This window comes from Saccostrea cucullata, unplaced genomic scaffold (assembly GCF_032062105.1).
Source record: "Saccostrea cucullata isolate Sc308-1 unplaced genomic scaffold, CSIRO_AGI_Scuc_v1 ctg2417, whole genome shotgun sequence".
NCBI classification, from domain to species: domain Eukaryota; kingdom Metazoa; phylum Mollusca; class Bivalvia; order Ostreida; family Ostreidae; genus Saccostrea; species Saccostrea cuccullata.
This window is the reverse complement of record NW_026935953.1, coordinates 1-24123: the sequence shown is the minus strand read 5'-3', so window position 1 is coordinate 24123 and position 24123 is coordinate 1. Positions and strand designations below refer to the sequence as shown.

Here is a 24123-nt window from a genome sequence, read left to right as displayed (position 1 = left end):
TGTAACACTTGACAGTAAATTCTCCGATACAAGAAAAAAATCTACCGGGGTAATCTACTTTGCTTAATGGGACTTTTTTTTCTCCAAGTATATCTCAAAGCATCTGGATTATTTTGTCTATAAATATCAACTAAGTTGTTATCTTCCATAAGCTCTATAACCCTCTGTCTTGCATTAGGGTTATTTATATGTTGATAATTATAGTAGTCTAATTCAGGATTTAAAACAAGGTTAAAGTCACCACATAATATAACATTTTCACAATTAAAATCATTAATGTACTCATGTAATCTTTCATAAAAATCAGGGTTATCATTGTTTGGTCCATACATACAACATAAGAGAAACCTTTTTTCTTCAGCAGTAAAATCTAAAAGAAGAAAATTACCATCCACATCTCCTTTTTCCTTAGACATTTTAACCTCAAAATTATTATTGAATAGAATTGCTATACCTCTTGCATTTGATGAAAAAGAACTAAAGTAACAGTCAAAACCCCACATGCTTCTGATTTCATTTTCTATTTCAGTTGTAAAGTGAGTGTCCTGAAGGCAGTAAATATTATAATTCATTCCTCTAAGATAATTAAAAACATCTCTTCGTTTGCTGATATCCCCCAATCCTTGACAATTAGCTGATAATATTTTCAAAGACATGATGGATAAATTAAGAAATTTACCTCTGACGGAACCTGGAGCTTCTGTACGAATCTTGAATAAACACAGAATTGAGTTGTAAAGAGAAAGATAGAGTAGAAAGGAAAGAAGTAGCAGAACAGGAAAAAGTTTGTAAAAAGCATTCAAACAGTTCAAAAATTGGCTAGCTCGAAAATTGTCAATGGGCCATATTCGCGTACAGGCAAAAAGTCACAACCGGAATTTAATATTTTAAAGTAATAGCAAAAACGTCGACGTCAATTGACCTCAAAGTTCCGGAATAATCACATGGATGGAAATTAAAATTCCGGGTTGTCTAAATGACACTTTACACTATTTGATTTTTTCATCAAGATTGTCCAACAAGTCAAACTTCATTCGTTTATCGTTCACCAGTCCATAAACACTTCCATTAAAGTACCACGCATTGTCTATTTTTGGGTGGTCTTTTAATCGGTTTATGAGGATCCCATTCAGTCTCGTCACATCGTCTGTCAGCCAGGTCTTCCCATTTGTATTCTTTTTAATATCTGACCTCTTGCGCATTATATTCGCTTTTGCTACGTTGTTCTTTAATTTCACCAGGATTGGCCTTGGTCCGTCTGCTTTTCCCGGAATTCTGTGAATTGCTATGATGTCCTTCTCCTGAATTCCAACCCCGCACCCATTAACTAGCACATTCTGAACCACTTCTACGACATCCTCTTTTTCTTCCTGAGGAACACCATTGATCTTAAAAGTATTTTTCCTCGAATATTGTTCATTACGATTAGCGGTCAGATATGCCTCCCGAGCGAGTTGTTTTGTGTCATTCAAATCTGCCTCTAGGTCTTTAACTTTCTCACTTAATCTATCTATCGTCTCGCTTTGTTCTTCTAATACCTTCTTCAAACTTTCTGTATTTTCTTTTAATGTTTCACTGAATTCCTTCATTTTATCATCTAAGATTTGAGAAACAACGTTTTTCACAATGTTTTCAAACAGCCTTTTCGAGATCCTTTTTCGTGATAATATCAGATTTCAGACGTCTGATCTCATCCATTAAGGATTTGTTTGTCTCCTTATTCTGGGGACTCGATTCTGATTTAGAACTTAGTCTAGTTGATCTCTCAGACATTGTCACAGAATTTTCAAGAATACGGTTGACACAATACACAAGATACACAAGATCAAAAGTCTATTAATAGTAACACAATAACACAGAACCCGTAAGCGCTACTCACGAGAACTCAGATTGTAGACAAAGTCCGTAATAATCCGTTCTTCACACTTTTTCAAAACTCTTTTTTTTAATTCTCCTGGATCAGATGCTGATGGACAACTAATATTTTGTCTATATATGTTGAATAAATATGAAATTCTGCACCTTTTCGACCCACGACAGCGGAGCTGAGCTCTATGCGTCTTTCACTACCGTCGCCATTTTTTTCGAAATCAACAATATTTATATTTTACATTTTTATTCAATATTTCTTCAAAATAAATACTCGTCAATATTCGTAAGCAATTTTTTTTAACTCGTCAAAATAATCGCGTTTACAATATTTTCAATCAAAATAGTTTTAAGACATAAGACATAATTTCGTACCTTTGGGGAGATTTTTTTTATCATTGTGTTTATTCTTGCTAAAATTTATATATTCAAAATTAAAATGTTTGTATTTTGAGGAAAATTTGTTAGATCATCGGGAATTGATTTGGTTTAAGAATTGTTCTGTAGTAAATTTGAGTTTCGTAGTGGGCATTTATTCGTGGGTCTCTTCATTCCTTAAAACCGCAAAAAATCCCCCCACCTCAACAAAAATAAGCGATTTCATCGTATTCATCGCTGATTATTTTTTTTTTTATTAAGTATTTATCTTTATTTTCCCTTTTCAGGCAAATATTTCTATTTATGAATGATTATATTCCAGCGTTACTCTAATAAGTAGCTGATACATGTATGTAATAGTGTGTGACGTTTTTATCTTTAGTTTTTAGCTCTACTGGTCAGAGACCAGAAGAGCTTATGCGATAGTAATGCGTCCGGCGTCCGTCCGTCTGTCTGTCTGTCTGTCTGTCCGTCTTTCTGTCTGTCTGTCCGTCTGTCTGTAAACAATTTTTCAAAATGCTACTCCTCCTACAGTTTTGGTCTAATTTCAATATAACTTGGCACACAAGTAGACTACACTAAGATACATAATTCTGTGTATCGGTTTTTGATTTCGATGAACGGTGTTGCCGTGGTTACTAAAAATAGACATTTCTGTGAAATTCTTTCAAAACGCTACTCCTCCTACAGTTTTGGTATAACTTGGCACACAAGTAGACTACACTAAGATACATAATTCTGTGTATCGGTTTTTGATTTTAATGAACGGTGTTGCCATGGTTACTAAAAATAGAAATTTCTGTGAAATTCTTTCAAAATGATACTCCTCCTACAGTTTTGGTTTGATTTCATTATAACTTGGCACACAAGTAGACTACACTAAGATACATAATTCTGTATATCGGTTTTTGATTTTGATGAACGGTGTTGCCGTGGTTACTAAAAATAGAAATTTCTGTGAAATTCTTTCAAAATGCTACTCCTCCTACAGGTTTGGTCTGATTTCAGTATTACTTGGCAAACAAGTAGAATACACTAAGATACATAATTCTGTGTATCAGTTTTTGATTTTGATGAACGGTGTTGCCGTGGTTACTAAAAATAGAAATTTCTGTGAAATTCTTTCAAAATGCTACTCCTCCTACAGTTTTGGTTTGATTTCATAATAACTTGGCACACAAGTAGAATACACTAAGATACATAATTCTGTTTATCGGTTTTTGATTTCGATGAACGGTGTTGCCGTGGTTACTAAAAATAGAAATGTCTGTAAAATTGTTTCAAAATGCTACTCCTCCTACAGTTTTGGTCTGATTTCAGTATAACTTGGCACACAAGTAGACTACACTAAGAACATAAAGAGACTTTATCAACGATCATTATTCTATTTAGTTTCAAATCCCAGCTGCTTAAGTACTTTTCTCTTCCTTTGCTATAAGTTCAAACCAGTAGAGCTTCAGTCTCGACAGAGACTTCTGGTTTGATTATATTGAACGAAACGCACCTTTGAGTGTAGGATATAGGTAAATAATTGAGATAATTTTATTTTTGTTTAAGGTTCCCCAACACTTAAAATACAGAATGTTCGTTATGAAGGCAAATTGATTCTAATGTCAACCTCTATTTTAAAATTATGCTCAGTGCAAATCAATTTGTTACAGGTATTGTCCTTTGTGTATAACCCGAAACGCAAAACATTGAAACTAATGTTAGTGCATCCGTCTTCGAACTTGTCTATGAATAAGAATTGAAATAATGGAGTTTAAGTATGAAACATGCTATTGGATCCAATTTGCAATCGGATTGTGGCGTTTATTTTCTTTTATCCCACCATTTTTTGATGACAGGCATATCAGTGCCTGCTTTATGCTTCATTTAATTTTAGGGGGTCAGATTGCATAATATGATGTCAAAGATTTTTGTGTTCTTTCGAAGTTTTGAGATCGTGAACTTTCACTTTCCCACTGATACATATTGTTCAGAAATGTATTTCTTACAGCAGCTTTATTACCTGTAACATACTCTTGGTCAATATTTGCACATTTTCATCGTCAGAAATGTCGTTTCGGTTACATATTCATTGACTCATCGTTTTCTGTCGAATGCATGTTATTTTCATTTTTCCCCCGTTTTTTATTTATTTAATTGTATTTCAATCCTTATAAATCTCGAAACGTAACATTCACTTCGATAAATATTGTACTCCTCAAATTATTAAATCATCATACTGAACAAAAACAAGAGGCCCAGGGGCCACAGCGCTCACCTGAGCACATCAGCTAGGAAAAAGCACATGTATATCATGATTTGGACGAACTAGAATCTAGACTACCTGAGGATAATTCTACATAAATACTACTAATCATGGCTTTGAAGTGCTTGAAAAGAAGATTTTAAAAGGTTTCCCTACATATTCCCATGAGAATTTTTGGTCGGGCATTTTGGCCCCACCCTACCCCCGGGGGTCATGATTTGAACAAACTTGAATCTACACTACCTGAGGATAATTTCACATGAGTTTCATCTTTCCTGTCTCATTGGTTCTTGAGAAGAAGATTTTTAAAGATTTTTCCTATATATTCCTATGTAAAACTTTGATCGGCCATTTTGGCCCCACCCTACCCCCGGGGATCATGGTATGAACAGACTTGAATCTACACAACCTGAGGATAATTCCACGTGAGTTTCATCTTTCCTGGCCCAGTGGTTCTTGAGAAGAAGATTTTTAAAGATTTTTCCTATATTTCCTATGTAAAACTTTGATCGGCCATTTTAGCCCCACCCTACCCCCGGGGGTCATGATTTGAACAAACTTAAATCTGCACTACCTGAGTATGATTCCACATGAGTTTTATCTTTCCTGGCTCAGTCGTTCTTGAGGAGAAGATTTTTTAAAACTGGCATTAATTTTTCTCAAATTCATAATTATATCCCCTTGGAAAAGGGCGTGGCCCTTCATTTGAACAAACTTGAATCCCCTTTACCCAAGGATACTTTTTAGCAAGTCTGGTTGAAATTGGCCCAGTGGTTCTTGAGAAGAAGATGAAAATGTGAAACGTTAACAACAACGACGACGACAACGACAACAGACAACGGACAAATTTTGATCAGAAAAGCTCACTTGAGCCTTTGGCTCAGGTGAGCTAAAAACTAAAAATGTAATTCATTCAGGTACATGTATGTAACATTATCGGATGCATGTCCACGTTTAAAAAATTGTATCAAAGCATTTTTTTTTTCTCTTTAGAAATTCTGCTTTATTTAAAGCGGCAATACCGCTGCAAATAGTGTGCTTTTTCATTCAAATTTTCCCAATATATCATTCAGGAATAATTAAGGTAAAAAGTTCATTTACATGCTACCTGACGCTGATGGAAAGGCACTGGAATTCATGCACGTGTGTCCCTGGGGCCAGTTTTGGAATTTAAATCATCTCACATGTCAACCCGCCCATGAAGTATACTGCCCAGACAGTAAGTGTTCGAACAGTTTTCTTGTATAACAGGATTGTGCCTTTTTAGTAAGGTAAGCTATGCCGCCATTCACATTCGATGAAGGTCAATACAGACAACAGTACATCTTCTTACATAGCCTTGCATGGTCTTAAATTGGAGATAGAGGGGGTCCCTTTGGTGAAAGAATAGTATTTCATAAAAGTAAAAGTCTAAATAGTGTATGTTTAGTACAGATAGGTACTGAACCTAAAATGGGCGTTAGTTGTCAATGCTAGCACCTAGTAGCTACTGCCTACGTTGGTAAGCGCAGATAATATGGCATATTGACATTAAGTCATAATTTTAAGTAGGAAAGCTGACATCCTAGACATATCTTTTACATAGAGGATTATAAGGGAAAGATAGGGTGACCCGGTCATATTGATGTCAAAAAGACATAGGCAGCAAGTTATATAATTTATATTCTTCAAATTACTGATATTCATTAGAGTTTAATTTTCTGTTTCAAGAGGTATAAGGATTGTAACAAATCTAACTCCACCACAAAATGTATACTCAACATGTAAAATTTAATATAACTACTTCGTTTCCACATTAACAAAATAAAATACATGTATACAGGAATAGATATCTGTTTAAAACTGAAACTTAACTGACGAGAATATTTGATTTTACAATGAACATTTATATTCTCTTCATTTAAATGCCAAACAGAACATTTCTTTATTTTTTTTAATTTACAATGTACATATTCAAGTCCATATTCAGAGTCGTTATTTCAAAAACTCTCAATTGTAGGTCCTTGTATCGGGAAGATTGCTGGCACTATAGCAATGGCGGACTACTGCAGTGCATTCTGGGTATGTCTGAATGGAACCGCCGTGGCTTCCTGTTGTCCGTCCGGCAATAACGCTTACGTACAGGGCGTGGGGTGCACCACAGATCCAACGTGCTTGTCCGAATGTCCGCCAAAAGATAACAGAATTGTCGCTCCTGTTGGTGAGTTTTTCTCATTGAAATTCAATTTTGTTAATTGTTTCCAAGTATTTAATTATTCAATTGTTTCCTTTATTCCAATGTTTCCAAATTTTCAAATTATCAGTTGAAATAACCTTAGCGAAGCTAACCTTGGAACACTTAATTATTTCTTAGGTGCATGATACAAAACATTGAAAGAGCTGCATTATTTTATATACATTTTTTAAATGGGATAAACAGCAGTACCGGTATACATGTACATGTAGATGTGTATTTAATTTTATTTATACAAAGGAACTTATTGTACATTAGCTTGGCAATCATTTTGAGTAAGACTCAAAAGTTTTTATATACAGAGAGTAATACACATAAATTTGTCTACAATCTCGTTGAACAGTGCACATTAGTGAGTCTTCACCAAGACATGCATCGTTTATGATAATTGTGACAGATGTAATACTAAAACTGCACACATAATGACGTCTCCGCCATTACAGTGGTCATAAAGTCCCTATATCACATGATTTAGTAGCATAAAACGCAAGGCACAAAAAGTTAAAGGAAACCAAGTATAGCCATAAAAATTTACCACTTAGTGTTCAAATCATGCATAACAATTAAAGACTGGTCATACAAGTCACTTTTACAAGTCAAGTTTCTTCGTGTATGTATTCCTGTTTGAAAACATAGAGAATAGAAAATTAAACGATAATTGGCTTATAAAGAAGTTATTATCTTAAATGGATCAACAGACATAAACATTACAGTTTGCTTTTTTTTTTTGGGGGGGGGGGGGGGGTTACATGTATCATTATCAATTAAAAGTGTCAAATTAATAAATGAAAAGATGTACCTGAAAACAATGAAACTCTCGTTTTTCAGTTTGCACAAACTTCCCTGATGTTACCGACGAAGAGAGATTTATACAAATGGCGCCGTCAGGAAACATCTCTATGCGATGTCCGCTTGGGACCGCTTTCGTCGCCGCTGATTGCGGCTGCACCAGGATGGTCACCATTCTGCCTTCCTCTAACCTTAATGGTCAGCGATATTAACTTAAGTGTAAAACAAATATGTGAAATAATGGACCCGTATTCAATTTAGATATACCTCTATGAATATTATTATAGTACAAATTTCTTCCATATGTTTTAGAATGTAAGTCGGAAGTTATTATGACCTTTGATGACCTGTCTAGACCTTTTGCGGACTCTTCCACGAATGGCATCACCGTCACGTATGAATACGTCGATATTGATCCAGCTCTCAGAATGGCCAAATTCAACGGATCTGGAATGATCAATCTCTACCGTTTCGCATTCGTTGATTTCCAGGAGAGCCTCGTTATCAGGCTTGAGTTCCAGGAACTACCAGGTGGCGCTGAACAGCAGGCGCTGATTACTAACTGTATCTTCTCGTACCAAGAAGAGGCCACGATATCAATGATTGTGGATAAGAAAATCAGCGCTGTTATCTTCGGTTTAGAGACTTCTGACGCCAAGGCAGAGTTCATCGTACCTTACACGGTAAATCATTGTATCCATTGGCGAATATATTGTATTCCTTGGCGGATCTAAGATCTACATGTGTTAAAGTGACAAAAGCTGACAGTTCTTGAAATAGTTAATGATTAACTATTCGTACTATATTTCTTGCAGTATCTGTCCACCTTAACTCGAACGTTTTTGTTTGAAAATGAAACATTTTAATTTTTTGAGAATCTAGGTAGCTGGCTTCACAGTACTAGATAAAATGTATTGCAATATTTTAAATAAGCTGATTTTATACATGTATCATTATTAAATAATTTGGTTTTCATATCGTCTTTTGAAACAAAAAATACTTCTTTATAAAACACAATTAAAGGAAAAAGATGAAACATCAATTTTCTCTTTACAGAAAAATGTCATGAATAAGGTGATCTTTATCTACAATGGACAGAATGCAGTGGCTGTTATTAACAACGTGAGAGCTAATGTTAGACTAACGGGTACGGCCATTTCCTTCTATCATGGAGCATGCGTCATACATAATTCAACATGATGTCCCCCATATTGCAGATTACTTATGAAATTCAAATTATACAAGAAAAGCATTCTAAACTGGTTCTGAAATGGTTCTGAAAATTTGATTTATCCAAAGAAAACTCATTCTCATCCCCTTTTGTCATTAAATAACACAAACAATTCTGAGATTCAATTTATTGGGATTCTTTGTTTTTCTAGGACACATTATTAAAAGACAGAGTGGTATTGTGATCGGAGCCGGAAGTCAACTGGGGCATTTCACCGGATATGTTGATAACGTAAGTTTGGATAGGAATTTTTAGCAGCCCGTTTGAAAGTGAAAACGTTTTAATGTAAAGTTTTAAAAATTTAATATCATTAATATTAACAAGAATAAATTATGACAGCTTCATTCCAAATATATGCTTAATTTCATTTTTTAAATGAATTGTTCTATCCTTTATAATTTTACGTTTGAACTTTTTTTATTTTCATTTTAATTTTGAACTTCATGAATAAAATGCTAAACTGTATCCTAAAAAATTCTTAACTTTTTTTTTATTTTTTAGTTTGAACTTTTTATGTGTCTACCATCGGAGATTGAGCAATATCTGAAATATACAGATGTGAATACAGTGTATCAATTCTATTGTGGACGAGAAACTATGTACATATATAGATCCATGTGGATTAAATTCCTTATGAAATGACTTTGTAAATCCGTGCATACATAACCATTAGAAATTATCAAATTTTCTTACTTTCTACATGACTGTTCTTGTTTTGCTTTGAGAATATTTATTCTTATTTTGAATGCTTTATACCAAAACATGTAACTTTACTAAACGTTACATAGAAATACTTTAAAGAAAGAGTTTTAGTAAATAAAATATTAACTTCTTTGACAATTAACGTCACAATGTTCTTTATTTTTTTTTATTGATTTACAGTGCTTTTTTCTATTTTTAGTATGACCCTTCATTAGTATGTAAGACACCCGGTTGTCCTACCTATTCTCTCATCCCAAGATCTTTGCAAGTTTAAATATTCGATAATCCAAACCATATTGAGTTAATCCCAGTCCTATGAAGCCATTAAGGTTCCGACGGGAAAAGATAAAACAATATGGAAAAAATAGTATGATGTTAAGTTATGCAGTTTTTGTGTCTAGCGCAGTTAACATTTTTACTAGAGCACAAATAGTAAAAAAGATGGAGAAACAATGCAAACTTAGAGCAGAGCAAATCGGTCCTCTTTCAATTCAGAGGTAGGATCAGGTGATATCGAAGATTTTAGCATCCTCTGTCAATAAGTCACGCAAACCCAAGTGCTCCTTGTCATTATCGCGGAATACTAGTAGGTAGTTCAGTATATAAATGATAGCCTAACAATCTGTATGGAAAACGTCAGCAAGCATTTAATTTACTGATATATTGTATTTAATTTGCTAAAAAAGTTATAATTAATATTTGTGAATACACCAACTTTTGTAAAAGAAGAAAAAAATTAATTCAGCTTTTTTCAAGCAGTTTTGAAACGGAATTATTCTATTAAAAAAATAATGATATTTTAAAAGTAAATATACTGTTTTCGTCTTTTCTTTTTGATGTCTTATAATATTCTTTGGTAAATGATTTTAGGAAAATTTAGAAATATATTTTATATGATTTAGAACTTTATATATATTATCTCTTAGTGGATCCCAATGCCTTATTGAAATAAATCATATACATGTTCATCAAACACTGAAGACATACTTCATTTAAAATGGTTTATTGTTTGTTCAGCTCGTGGCAAAAATACTAGTACTTAAAACATATATCATCAGAAGTTCCCATGTTCACATGAATGCTGTCTAGATTTCTGAAACAAAATAAAAATAAGTTCATAATTATGTTTTGCAAATAAACACAATATTTATTCTTTTTTCAACGTACTAGTATTTACAGCTTCCTTGTTTCAGTAGAAAGCAAGACCAAGATAGAATCGAGAATTGGTATTACTTTATAACAGTTATTTGTTCTTAAGCAAAACTAGGCTTAAATTGTAAGATACCTGTTATCAACTTGAGGAAGATTCCTTAAAAACATTTTCACACAGAAAAAATCATATACACTTACAAACATTTGAAGCAACATCCACATTTTCACCTGAAAATGAGTTCACCCCTCTCCTCACTCCTATAGGGTAAAGAAAGCGCAAGTTTAAATATATATGACCTGCTATTAATTCATGATAAGATTTTTTCAAAAACTTGCCAGCAAGCATTTTTTTCTTTCCAGCTGATGAAACTACATCAACATTTTCATCCGAAAAGGAATCTATTTGCCTTTTCACTCCTGTAATTAAGGCATATTTCTATAAATACAGGTAACTTTTGAAAAGTAGACTACGCTATCTCTTTGAAGATAAAATTCCATCGTCAAATCTAACATCAACATCTTACCGAGAGGTAAAGCGACATCAACATTTTCAGCAGAAAAAGAACTCAATCCTCTTTTAATTCCTTTAAATATATTTCAAATACCATTATTTCTATGCTATGCTAATTTGAACTACAAATTTGAAGAAATAAAAGCTTTCGTATTCTCATTCTTAGGAATTCATATTTGTCTCTCTTAGCATCGGATGAAACCACATCCACACTTTCATCCGAAAAAGAATTCAACCCTTTTTTCACTGAAAATTACAGATATATAATTCAAACAATGTAGGTCGCTTTACGACACCTTATCTTTTAGTGGCAAGGTTTATATTTGTTATAGCATTTCTAAGCAAATAAGACTTTTCAATTTTTTTTACTTCTTTGCATAAAATTACATATGCAGAATTAAGCGATGATGACATTTTTGCGAGAATTGATTTCGAGGGAAAAACACTGAAATGATATTCGAGCGAACAATACTGATTTAAAGATACATGTTTTGTAATTATTATGCCCCGCTAAAAATTTATCATTAGCATTCCAAATACCTGATTACACACTCACAACCATCTTTTTTCTTACCAACTGATGAACCTACATCCACATTTTTATCCGAAAAGGATTCTATTTGCCTTTTCACTCTTAAAAATATACCATAGTTCTATTAACACATGCGACTTTTAAAAATAAGGCTGACCTAACTTGCTAACTAATTTAAGAACTTCTTTTTTTCCTACCAGCTGACGAAGCTATATCAACATTTCCATTATCATTGGAATTCCAAAAACCTGCTTACACATTCACAACCATCTCTTTTTTCATTTTTGTGAGAATTGATTTCGAGGGGAAAACACTGATTACAGAAGTGATATTCGAGCGAACAATACTGATTTACAGATACATGTTTTGTCATTATTATGCCCCGCTAATAATTAATCATTAGAATTCCAAATACGTGTTAACACATTTACAACCATCTTTTTTCTTACTAACTGATGAACCTACATCCACATTTTTATCCGAAAAGGATTCTATTTGCATTTTCACTCTTAAAAATATACCATATTTCTATTAACACATGCGACTTTTAAAAATAAGGCTCTCCTAACTTGCTAACACATTTAAGAACTTCTTTTTTTCGTACCAGCTGACGTAGCTACATCAACATTTCCTTTCGAAATGTCAAGTTGTCTTTTCACTCCTGAGAATAGCATATTTTAAATACAATGTAACTATTAAAACTATGCTCTGCTATTTATTTGTAGTTAGAACATGTACAGCCACACTGATTCTTTTATGCTTACCAAGAGGCAAAGAAACGTCAACATTTTCATCAGAAAAAAATTCACTTTTCTTTTCACGCCAAACTTGATGATTAAAACGTCTGTTTCTTGCTTTGCTCCTGGTGCTTATTGAATTATTCAACTTAATTAATGAGCTTGAATACTGCTCGCCAACCCCATATATATTTCAATTATAAAAATACACACCAGTTGATGACGCAGCATCCACATTTACAGCCGAAAAAGAATTCAATCCCCTTTTTACTCCTGAAAATATAGCATATTTTGAATACCATTTTTAAAAGTATTCAACGCGTTTTACTTGTTTTAAAATTCCAAAGTATATGTACATGTATAAGCATATATGTGCAGTCAAAGGAAATCTTTTTGTCTTACCAAGAGGTGAAGCGACGTCAACATTTTCAGCAGAAAAAGAGTTCAATCCTCTTTTAATTCCTGTAGATATATTTCAAATACTATTATCTATATGCTTTGCTTATTTGAACTACAAATTTGAAGAAATAAAAGCTTTCGTATTCTCATTCTTAGGAATTCGTATTTTTCTCTCTTAGAATCGGATGAAACCACATCCACATTTTCATTCAAAAAAGATTTAAACGTTTTTTTCACTGAAAATTAAAGATATATAATTCAAACAATGTAGATCGTTTTACGACACCTTATCTTTTAGTGGCAAGGTTTATATTTGTTATAGCATTTCTAAGCAAATAAAACTTTTCAATTTTTTTTTACTTCTTTGCATAAAATTACGTATGCAGAATTAAGCGGTGCTGACATTTTTGCGAGAATTGATTTCGAGGGGAAAACACTGAAATGATATTCGAGCGAACAATACTGATTTAAAGATGCATGTTTTGTCATTATTATGCCCCGCTGATAATTTATCATTAGCATTCCAAATACCTGATTACACACTCACAACCATCTTTTTTCTTACCAACTGATGAACCTACATCCACATTTTTATCCGAAAAGGATTCTATTTGCCTTTTCACTCTTAAAAATATACCATAGTTCTATTAACACATGCGACTTTTAAAAATAAGGCTGACCTAACTTGCTAACTAATTTAAGAACTTCTTTTTTTCCTACCAGCTGACGAAGCTATATCAACATTTCCTTTCGAAATGTCAAGTTGTCTTTTCACTCCTGAAAATAGCATATTTTAAATACAATGTAACTATTCAACCTATGCTCTGCTATTTATTTGTAGTTAGAATTCCATAGTCAAACATATACAGCCACACAGATTCTTTAATGCTTACCAAGAGGCAATGAAACGTCAACATTTTCATCAGAAAAAGAATTCACTTTTCTATTCACTCCAAGGTTTATAATTAAAACGTCCGTTTTTTGCTTTGCTCCTGGTGCTTATTGAATTATTGAACTTAATTAATGAGCCTAAATACTGCTCGCCAAACCCATATTTCAATTATAAAAATACACACCAGCTGATGACGCAGCATCCACATTTACAGCCGAAAAAGAATTCACTCCCCTTTTCACTCCTGAAAATATAGCATATTTTGATGACCATTTTAAAGTGTATCCAACGCGTTTTACTTGTTTTAAAATTCCAAAGTATATGTATAAGCATATATGTGCAGTCAAAGGAAATTTGTTTGTCTTACCAAGAGGTGAAGCGACGTCAACATTTTCAGCAGAAAAAGAGTTCAATCCTCTTTTAATTCCTGTAAATATATTTCAAATACTATTATCTATATGCTATGCTTATTTCAGCTACAAATACAGAAATAAAAGCTTCCGTATTCTCATTCTTAAGAATTCAAATTTTTCTCTCTTAGAATCGGATGAAACCACATCCACATTTTTATCCAAAAAAGAATTAAACCTTTTATCACTGAAAATTAAAGATGTATAATTCAAAAAATGTAGATTGATTTACGACACCTTATCTTTTAGTGGCAAGGTTTATATTTGTTATAGCATTTCTAAGCAAATAAAACTTTCATTTTTTTTTTACTTCTTTGCATAAAATAGCATATGCAGAATTAAGCGATGATGACATTTTTGCGAGAATTGATTTCGAGGGGAAAACACTGAAATGATATTCGAGCGAACAATACTGATTTAAAGATACATGTTTTGTCATTATGATGCCCTGCTAATAATTTATCATTAGAATACCAAATACCTGCTTACACATTCACAAGCATATTTTTTCTTACCAACTGATAAGCCTACATCCACATTTTTATCCGAAAAGGATTCTATTTGCATTTTCACTCTTAGAAATATACCATATTTCTATTAACACATGCGACTTTTAAAAATAAGGCTGCCCTAACTTGCTAACACATTTAAGAACTTCTTTTTTTAGGCAAGTGAGTTAAGGCTAGATATAGGTTTTCTATGCAAATGAGCTAATAAAAATGCATAAATTGTATACTTTATGTACATAGAAAGTTCAAATTGATTTTCTTATACATACTTAGTACCCACAGTATATTATTGCAAGTGCACATTATGACGTCATATTATGACGTCATAGTTCTTTCCAATTCAAGGTAATAAAACACATCAACAAAAGAACGTCGGCGCAAGGGCATATCCTATTAAATTTAAAATAAATAAAGTATAATATTAAGGAAAATATTCTTAAAATTAATAAAATTGCTGCACAAATCCTATCCTCTTCTTCAATCGATAAAAATTTTCCTAAACTTACACTGGACTGTACATTTTTACCCTGTTTCAGCTTAGAACTGTGCAAATAGTAATTAAACAATTTCAGTGTCGACATTTGTGCAGCAATATCTTAAATCCTTGGAATATTCTGCTTTTCTTCATACCTTGTTTCTGTAAAACAAAGTAAGGTATGCCCTTGCACCAAAGCGATTTTGTTGATGTTTCTTATAACCTTGTGTAGTAAAGGTCTATGACGTCATGATATGACGTCATAATGTGTACTGGCAGTCGCATATCGTGGGTACCAAGAATGTATTAGATAACAGGTCTTAACATTTTCTTTGCGGTATGTATAGCAATAATGGGTCTTAATTAATTATTTTGCATAGAAAACTCCATACGTAGCCTTAACTCACTTAGTACCAGCTGACGAAGCTACATGCACATTTCCTTTCGAAATGTCAAGTTGTCTTTTTACTACTGAAAATAGCATATTTTAAATACAATGTAACTATTAATACTATACTCTGCTGTTTATTTGTAGTTAGAATTCCATAGTCAAACATATACAGCCACACAGATTCTTTTATGCTTACCAAGAGGCAAAGAAACGTCAACATTTTCATCAGAAAAAGAATTCACTTTTCTTTTCACTCCAAGCTTTATGATTAAAACGTCTGTATTTTGCTTTGCTTCTGGTGCTTATTGAATTCTTGAACTTAATTTATGAGCTTGAATACTGCTCGCCAACCCCATATTTCAATTATAAAAATACACACCAGCTGATGACGCAGCATCCACATTTACAGCCGAAAAAGAATTCACTCCCCTTTTCACTCCTGAAAATATAGCATATTTTGATGACCATTTTAAAGTGTATCCAACGCGTTTTACTTGTTTTAAAATTCCAAAGTATATGTATAAGCATATATGTGCAGTCAAAGGAAATCTGTTTGTCTTACCAAGAGGTGAAGCGACGTCAACATTTTCAGCAGAAAAAGAGTTCAATCCTCTTTTAATTCCTGTAAATATATTTCAAATACTATTATCTATATGCTATGCTTATTTCATCTACAAATACAGAAATAAAAGCTTCCGTATTCTCATTCTTAAGAATTCAAATTTTTCTCTCTTAGAATCGGATGAAACCACATCCACATTTTTATCCAAAAAAGAATTAAACCTTTTTTCACTGAAAATTAAAGATGTATAATTCAAAAAATGTAGATTGATTTACGACACCTTATCTTTTAGTGGCAAGGTTTATATTTGTTATAGCATTTCTAAGCAAATAAAACTTTCATTTTTTTTTTACTTCTTTGCATAAAATAGCATATGCAGAATTAAGCGATGATGACATTTTTGCGAGAATTGATTTCGAGGGGAAAACACTGAAATGATATTCGAGCGAACAATACTGATTTAAAGATACATGTTTTGTCATTATTATGCCCTGCTAATAATTTATCATTAGAATACCAAATACCTGCTTACACATTCACAAGCATATTTTTTCTTACCAACTGATAAGCCTACATCCACATTTTTATCCGAAAAGGATTCTATTTGCATTTTCACTCTTAGAAATATACCATATTTCTATTAACACATGCGACTTTTAAAAATAAGGCTGCCCTAACTTGCTAACACATTTAAGAACTTCTTTTTTTAGGCAAGTGAGTTAAGGCTAGATATAGGTTTTCTATGCAAATGAGCTAATAAAAATGCATAAATTGTATACTTTATGTACATAGAAAGTTCAAATTGATTTTCTTATACATACTTAGTACCCACAGTATATTATTGCAAGTGCACATTATGACGTCATATTATGACGTCATAGTTCTTTCCAATTCAAGGTAATAAAACACATCAACAAAACAACGTCGGCGCAAGGGCATATCCTATTAAATTTAAAATAAATAAAGTATAATATTAAGGAAAATATTCTTAAAATTAATAAAATTGCTGCACAAATCCTATCCTCTTCTTCAATCGATAAAAATTTTCCTAAACTTACACTGGACTGTACATTTTTACCCTGTTTCAGCTTAGAACTGTGCAAATAGTAATTAAACAATTTCAGTGTCGACATTTGTGCAGCAATATCTTAAATCCTTGGAATATTCTGCTTTTCTTCATACCTTGTTTCTGTAAAACAAAGTAAGGTATGCCCTTGCACCAAAGCGATTTTGTTGATGTTTCTTATAACCTTGTGTAGTAAAGGTCTATGACGTCATGATATGACGTCATAATGTGTACTGGCAGTCGCATATCGTGGGTACCAAGAATGTATTAGATAACAGGTCTTAACATTTTCTTTGCGGTATGTATAGCAATAATGGGTCTTAATTAATTATTTTGCATAGAAAACTCCATACGTAGCCTTAACTCACTTGCGATATAGTACCAGCTGACGAAGCTACATGCACATTTCCTTTCGAAATGTCAAGTTGTCTTTTTACTACTGAAAATAGCATATTTTAAATACAATGTAACTATTAATACTATACTCTGCTGTTTATTTGTAGTTAGAATTCCATAGTCAAACATATACAGCCACACAGATTCTTTTATGCTTACCAAGAGGCAAAGAAACGTCAACATTTTCATCAGAAAAAAAATTCACTTTTCTTTTCACTCCAAGCTTTATGATTAAAACGTCTGTTTCTTGCTTTGCTCCTGGTGCTTATTGAATTCTTGAACTTAATTAATGAGCTTGAATACTGCTCGCCAACCCCATATTTCAATTATAAAAATACACACCAGCTGATGACGCAGCATCCACATTTACAGCCGAAAAAGAATTCACTCCCCTTTTCACTCCTGAAAATATAGCATATTTTGATGACCATTTTAAAGTGTATCCAACGCGTTTTACTTGTTTTAAAATTCCAAAGTATATGTATAAGCATATATGTGCAGTCAAAGGAAATCTTTTTGTCTTACCAAGAGGTGAAGCGACGTCAACATTTTCAGCAGAAAAAGAGTTCAATCCTCTTTTAATTCCTGTAAATATATTTCAAATACTATTATCTATATGCTATGCTTATTTCATCTACAAATACAGAAAAAAAGCTTCCGTATTCTCATTCTTAAGAATTCAAATTTTTCTCTCTTAGAATCGGATGAAACCACATCCACATTTTTATCCAAAAATGAATTAAACCTTTTTTCACTGAAAATTAAAGATATATAATTCAAACAATGTAGATTGATTTACGACACCTTATCTTTTAGTGGCAAGGTTTATATTTGATATAGCATTTCTAAGCAAATTAAACTTTTCAAATTTTTTTTACTTCTTTGCATAAAATACATATGCAGAATTAAGCGATGATGACATTTTTGCGAGAATTGATTTCGAGGGGAAAACACTGAAATGATATTCGAGCGAACAATACTGATTTAAAGATACATGTTTTGTCATTATTATGCCCCGCTAATAATTTATCATTAGAATTCCAAATACCTGATTACACATTCACAACTATCTTTTTTCTTACCAACTGATGAACCTACATCCACATTTTTGTCCGAAAAGGATTCTATTTGCCTTTTCACTCTAAAAATATACCATATTTTTATTAACACATGCGACTTTTAAAAATAAGCCTCTCCTAACTTGCTAACACATTTAAGAACTTCTTTTTTCGTACCAGCTGACGTAGCTACATCAACATTTCCTTTCGAAATGTCAAGTTGTCTTTTCACTCCTGAGAATAGCATATTTTAAATACAATGTAACTATTAAAACTATGCTCTGCTATTCATTTGTAGTTAGAATTCCATAGTCAAATATGTACAGCCACACTGATTCTTTTATGCTTACCAAGAGGCAAAGAAACGTCAACATTTTCATCAGAAAAAAAATTCACTTTTCTTTTCACTCCAAGCTTTATGATTAAAACGTCTGTTTCTTGCTTTGCTCCTGGTGCTTATTGAATTATTCAACTTAATCAATGAGCTTGAATACTGCTCGCCAACCCCATATTTCAATTATAAAAATACATACCAGCTGATGACGCAGCATCCACATTTACAGCCGAAAAAGAATTCACTCCCCTTTTCACTCCTGAAAATATAGCATATTTTGATGACCATTTTAAAGTGTATCCAACGCGTTTTACTTGTTTTAAAATTCCAAAGTATATGTACAAGCATATATGTGCAGTCAAAGGAAATCTTTTTGTCATACGAAAAGATGAAGCGACGTCAACATTTTCAGCAGAAAAAGAATTCAATCCTCTTTTAATTCCTGTAGATATATTTCAAATACCATTATCTATAAGCTATGCTTATTTGAACTACAAATACAGAAATGAAAGATTTCGTATTCTAATTCTTAAGAATTCATATTTTTCTCTCTTAGAATCGAAACCACATTCACATGTTCATCCAAAAAAGAATTAAACCTTTTTTTCACTGAAAATTAAAGATATATAATTCAAACAATGTAGATCGCTTTACGACACCCTATCTTTTAGTGGCAAGGTTTATATTTGTTATAGCATTTCTAAGCAAATAAAACTTTTCAATTTTTTTTACTTCTTTGCATAAAATTACATATGCATGATGACATTTTGCGAGAATTGATTTCGAGGGGAAAACACTTAAATGATATTCGAGCGAACAATACTGATTTAAAGACACATGTTTTGTAATTATTATGTCCCGCTAATAATTATCATTAGAATTCCAAATACCTGCTTACACATTCACAAGTTTATTTTTTCTTACCAACTGATGAACTTACATCTACATTTTTATCCGAAAAGGATTCTATTTGCCTTTTCACTCTAAAAATATACCATATTTCTATTAACTTTTAAAAATAAGACTCCCCTAACTTGCTAACACATATAAGAACTTTTTTTTCGTACCAGCTGACGAAGCTACATCAACATTTCCTTTCAAAATGTCAAGTTGTCTTTTCACTCCTGAGAATAGCATATTTTTTTCTTACCAACTGATGAATCTACATCCATATTTTTATCCGAAAAGGATTCAATTTGCCTTTTCACTCTTAAAAATATACCATATTTCTATAAATAAACATACAGGTCCAAGAACAAATCCGATGTCGATATCGACGTTATCGACAATATTATGTCGATATCGATCGTAATCAGCACTAATAATTGGAAATTAAAAATGCGACTTTTAAAATAATGTCCCCTAACTCGCTAACACATTTAAGAACTTCTTTTTTTCGTACCAGCTGACGAAGCTATATCAACATTTCCTTTCGAAATGGCAAGTTGACTTTTCACTCCTGAAAATAGCATATTTTAAATTCAATGTAACTATTAAAACTGTGCTCTGCTATTTATTTGTAGTTAGAATTCCATAGTCAAACATATACAGCCACACAGATTCTTTTATGCTTACCAAGAGGCAAAGAAACGTCAACATTTTCATCAAAAAAAGAATTCACTTTTCTTTTCACTCCAAGCTTTATGATTGAAACGTCCGTTTCTTGATTTGCTCCTGGTGCTTACTGAATTATTCAATTTAATTAATGAGCTTGAATACTGCTCGCCAACCCCATATTTCAATTATAAAAATACACACCAGTTGATGTCGCAGCATCCACATTTACAGCCGAAAAAGAATTCACTCCCCTTTTTACTCCTGAAAATATAGCATATTTTGAATACCATTTTAAAGTGTATCCAACGCGTTTTACTTGTTTTAAAATTCCAAAGTATATGTATAAGCATATATGTGCAGTCAAAGGAAATCTTTTTGTCTTACCAAGAGGTGAAGCGACGTCAACATTTTCAGCAGAAAAAGAGTTCAATCCTCTTTTAATTCCTGTAAATATATTTCAAATACTATTATCTATATGCTATGTTTATTTGAACTACAAATACAGAAAAAAAAGCTTTTGAATTCTCAATCTTAGGAATTCATATTTTTCTCTCTTAGAATGGGATGAAACCACATCCACATTTTCATCCAAAAAAGAATTAAACCTTTTTTCACGGAAAATTAAAGATATATAATTCAAACAATGTAGATCGCTTTACGACACCTTATCTTTTAGGGCAAGGTTTATATTTGTTATAGCATTTCTAAGCAAATAAAACTTTTCAAATTTTTTTTTACTTCTTTGCATAAAATTATGTATGCAGAATTAAGCGGTTATGACATTTTTGCGAGAATTGATTTCGAGGGGAAAACACTGAAATGATATTCGAGCGAACAATACTGATTTAAAGATACATGTTTTGTCATTATTATGCCCCGCTAATACTTTATCATTAGAATTCCAAATACCTGCTTACACATTCACAACCATCTTTTATCTTACCAACTGATGAACCTACATCCACATTTTTATCCGAAAAGGATTCTATTTGCCTTTTCACTCTTAAAAATATACCATATTTCTATAAATAAATGCGACTTTTAAAAATAATGTTCCCTAACTTGCTAACACATTTAAGAACTTCTTTTTTTAGTACCAGCTGACGAAGCTACATGCACAATTTCATTTCGAAATGTCAAGTTGTCTTTTTACTACTGAAAATAGCATATTTTAAATACAATGTAACTATTAAAACTATACTCTGCTATTCATTTGTAGTTAGAATTCCATAGTCAAACATATACAGCCACACAGATTCTTTTATGCTTACCAAGAGGCAAAGAAACGTCAACATTTTCATCAGAAAAAGAATTCACTTTTCTTTTCACTCCAAGCTTTATGATTAAAACGTCCGTTTTTTGTTTTTTTTTTTTGTTTTTTTTTTTTTTTGCTTTGCTCCTGGTGCTTATTGAATTATTCAACTTAATTAATGAGCTTGAATACTGCTCGCCAACCCCATATTTCAATTATTAAAATACACACCAGCTGATGACGCAGCATCCACATTTACAGCCGAAAAAGAATTCACTCCCCTTTTCACTCCTGAAAATATAGCATATTTTGAATACTATTTTCAAAAGTATCCAACGCGTCTTACTTGTTTTAAAATTCCAAAGTATATGTATATGTACAAGCATATATGTGCAGTCAAAGGAAATCTTTTTGTCATACCAAAAGATGAAGCGACGTCAACATTTTCAGCAGAAAAAGAGTTCAATCCTCTTTTGATTCCTGTAAATATATTTCAAATACTATTATCTATATGCTATACTTATTTCAGCTACAAATACAGATGAAAAAGCTTCCGTATTCTCATTCTTAAGAATTCAAATTTTTCTCTCTTAGAATCGGATGAAACCACATCTACATTTTTATCCAAAAAAGAATTAAACCTTTTTTCACTGAAAACTAAAGATATATAATTCAAAAAATGTAGATTGATTTACGACACCTTATCTTTTAGTGGCAAGGTTTATATTTGTTATAGCATTTCTAAGCAAATAAAACTTTTCAATTTTTTTTTACTTCTTTGCATTAAATACATATGCAGAATTAAGCGATGATGACATTTTTGCGAGAATTGATTTCGAGGGGAAAACACTGAAATGATATTCGAGCGAACAATACTGATTTAAAGATACATGTTTTGTCATTATTATGCCCTGCTAATAATTTATCATTAGAATACCAAATACCTGCTTACACATTCACAAACCACATTCACAAGCATCTTTTTTCTTACCAACTGATGAACTTACATCTACATTTTTATCCAAAAAGGATTCTATTTGCCTTTTCACTCCAAAAATATACCATATTTCTATTAACACATGCGACTTTTAAAAATAAGACTCCCCTAACTTGCTAACACATTTAAGAACTTCTTTTTTTCGTACCAGCTGACGAAGCTATATCAACATTTCCTTTCGAAATGGCAAGTTGACTTTTCACTCCTGAAAATAGCATATTTTAAATTCAATGTAACTATTAAAACTGTGCTCTGCTATTCATTTGTAGTTAGAATTCCATAGTCAAACATATACAGCCACATAGATTCTTTTATGCTTACCAAGAGGCAAAGAAACGTCAACATTTCCATCAGAAGAAGAATTCACTTTTCTATTCACTCCAAGCTTTATGACTAAAATGTCTGTTTCTTGCTTTGCTCCTGGTGCTTATTGAATTATTCAACTTAATTAATGAGCTTGAATACTGCTCGCCAACCCCATATTTCAATTATAAAAATACACACCAGCTGATGACGCAGCATCCACATTAACAGACGAAAAAGAATTCGTTCCCCTTTTCACTCCTGAAAATATAGCATATTTTGAATACCATTTTAAAAATTATCCAATGCGTTATACTTGTTTTAAAATTCCAAAGTATATGTATAAGCATATATGTGCAGTCAAAGGATATCTTTTTGTCTTACCTAGAGGTGAAGCGACGTCAACATTTTCAGCAGAAAAAGAGTCCAATCCTCCTTTAATTCCTGTAAATATATTTCAAATACTATTATCTATATGCCATGCTTATTTGAACTACAAATACAGAAATAAAAGCTTTCGTATTCTCATTCTTAAGAATTCATATTTTTCTCTCTTAGAATCGAAACCACATCTACATTTTCATCCAAAAAAGAATTAAACCTTTTTTTCACTGAAAATTAAGGATATATAATTCAAACAATGTAGATCGATTTACGACACCTTATCTTTTAGTGGCAAGGTTTATATTTGTTATAGCATTTCTAAACAAATAAAACTTTTCAATTTTTTTTTTACTTCTTTGCATAAAATTACATATGCAGAATTAAGCGATGATGACATTTTTGCGAGAATTGATTTCGAGGGAAAAACACTGAAATGATATTCGAGCGAACAATACTGATTTAAAGATACATGTTTTGTAATTATTATGCCCCGCTAAAAATTTATCATTGGAATTCCAAAAACCTGCTTACACATTCACAACCATCTCTTTTTTCTTACCAACTGATGAACCTACATCCACATTTTTATCCGAAAAGGATTCTATTTGCCTTTTCACTCTTAAAAATATACCATATTTCTATAAATACATGAGACTATTAAAAATAAGGCTGCCCTAACTTGCTAACACATTTAAGAACTTCTTTTTTTTCGTACCAGCTGACGAAGCTACAGCAACATTTCCTTTCGAA

General features: G+C 32.2%; 2 protein-coding genes across 2 annotated transcripts; one reads left to right on the top strand and one right to left on the bottom strand.

Annotated features, from left to right (window-relative positions):
• Window positions 1–3880: 3880 nt before the first annotated feature.
• Window positions 3881–9396, top strand: LOC134244353 (protein PIF-like). Its single transcript, XM_062726635.1, has 8 exons — window positions 3881–3908; window positions 5586–5720; window positions 6501–6701; window positions 7563–7721; window positions 7836–8206; window positions 8580–8670; window positions 8906–8985; window positions 9256–9396. The coding sequence occupies exons 1-8, from the start codon at window positions 3881–3883 to the stop codon at window positions 9394–9396; spliced, it is 1206 nt and encodes a 401-aa protein (XP_062582619.1).
• An 8414-nt stretch (window positions 9397–17810) lies between these two features.
• Window positions 17811–23991, bottom strand: LOC134244354 (uncharacterized; the record flags this gene model as incomplete). Its single annotated transcript, XM_062726636.1, has 13 exons — window positions 17811–17890; window positions 18014–18073; window positions 19080–19139; window positions 19263–19322; window positions 19805–19864; window positions 19948–19960; window positions 20652–20698; window positions 20822–20881; window positions 21381–21440; window positions 21535–21547; window positions 21934–21980; window positions 23374–23433; window positions 23933–23991. Coding segments are annotated over 13 exons (679 nt in total), but the record flags the coding sequence as incomplete, so codon positions are not given.
• Window positions 23992–24123: the final 132 nt, after the last annotated feature.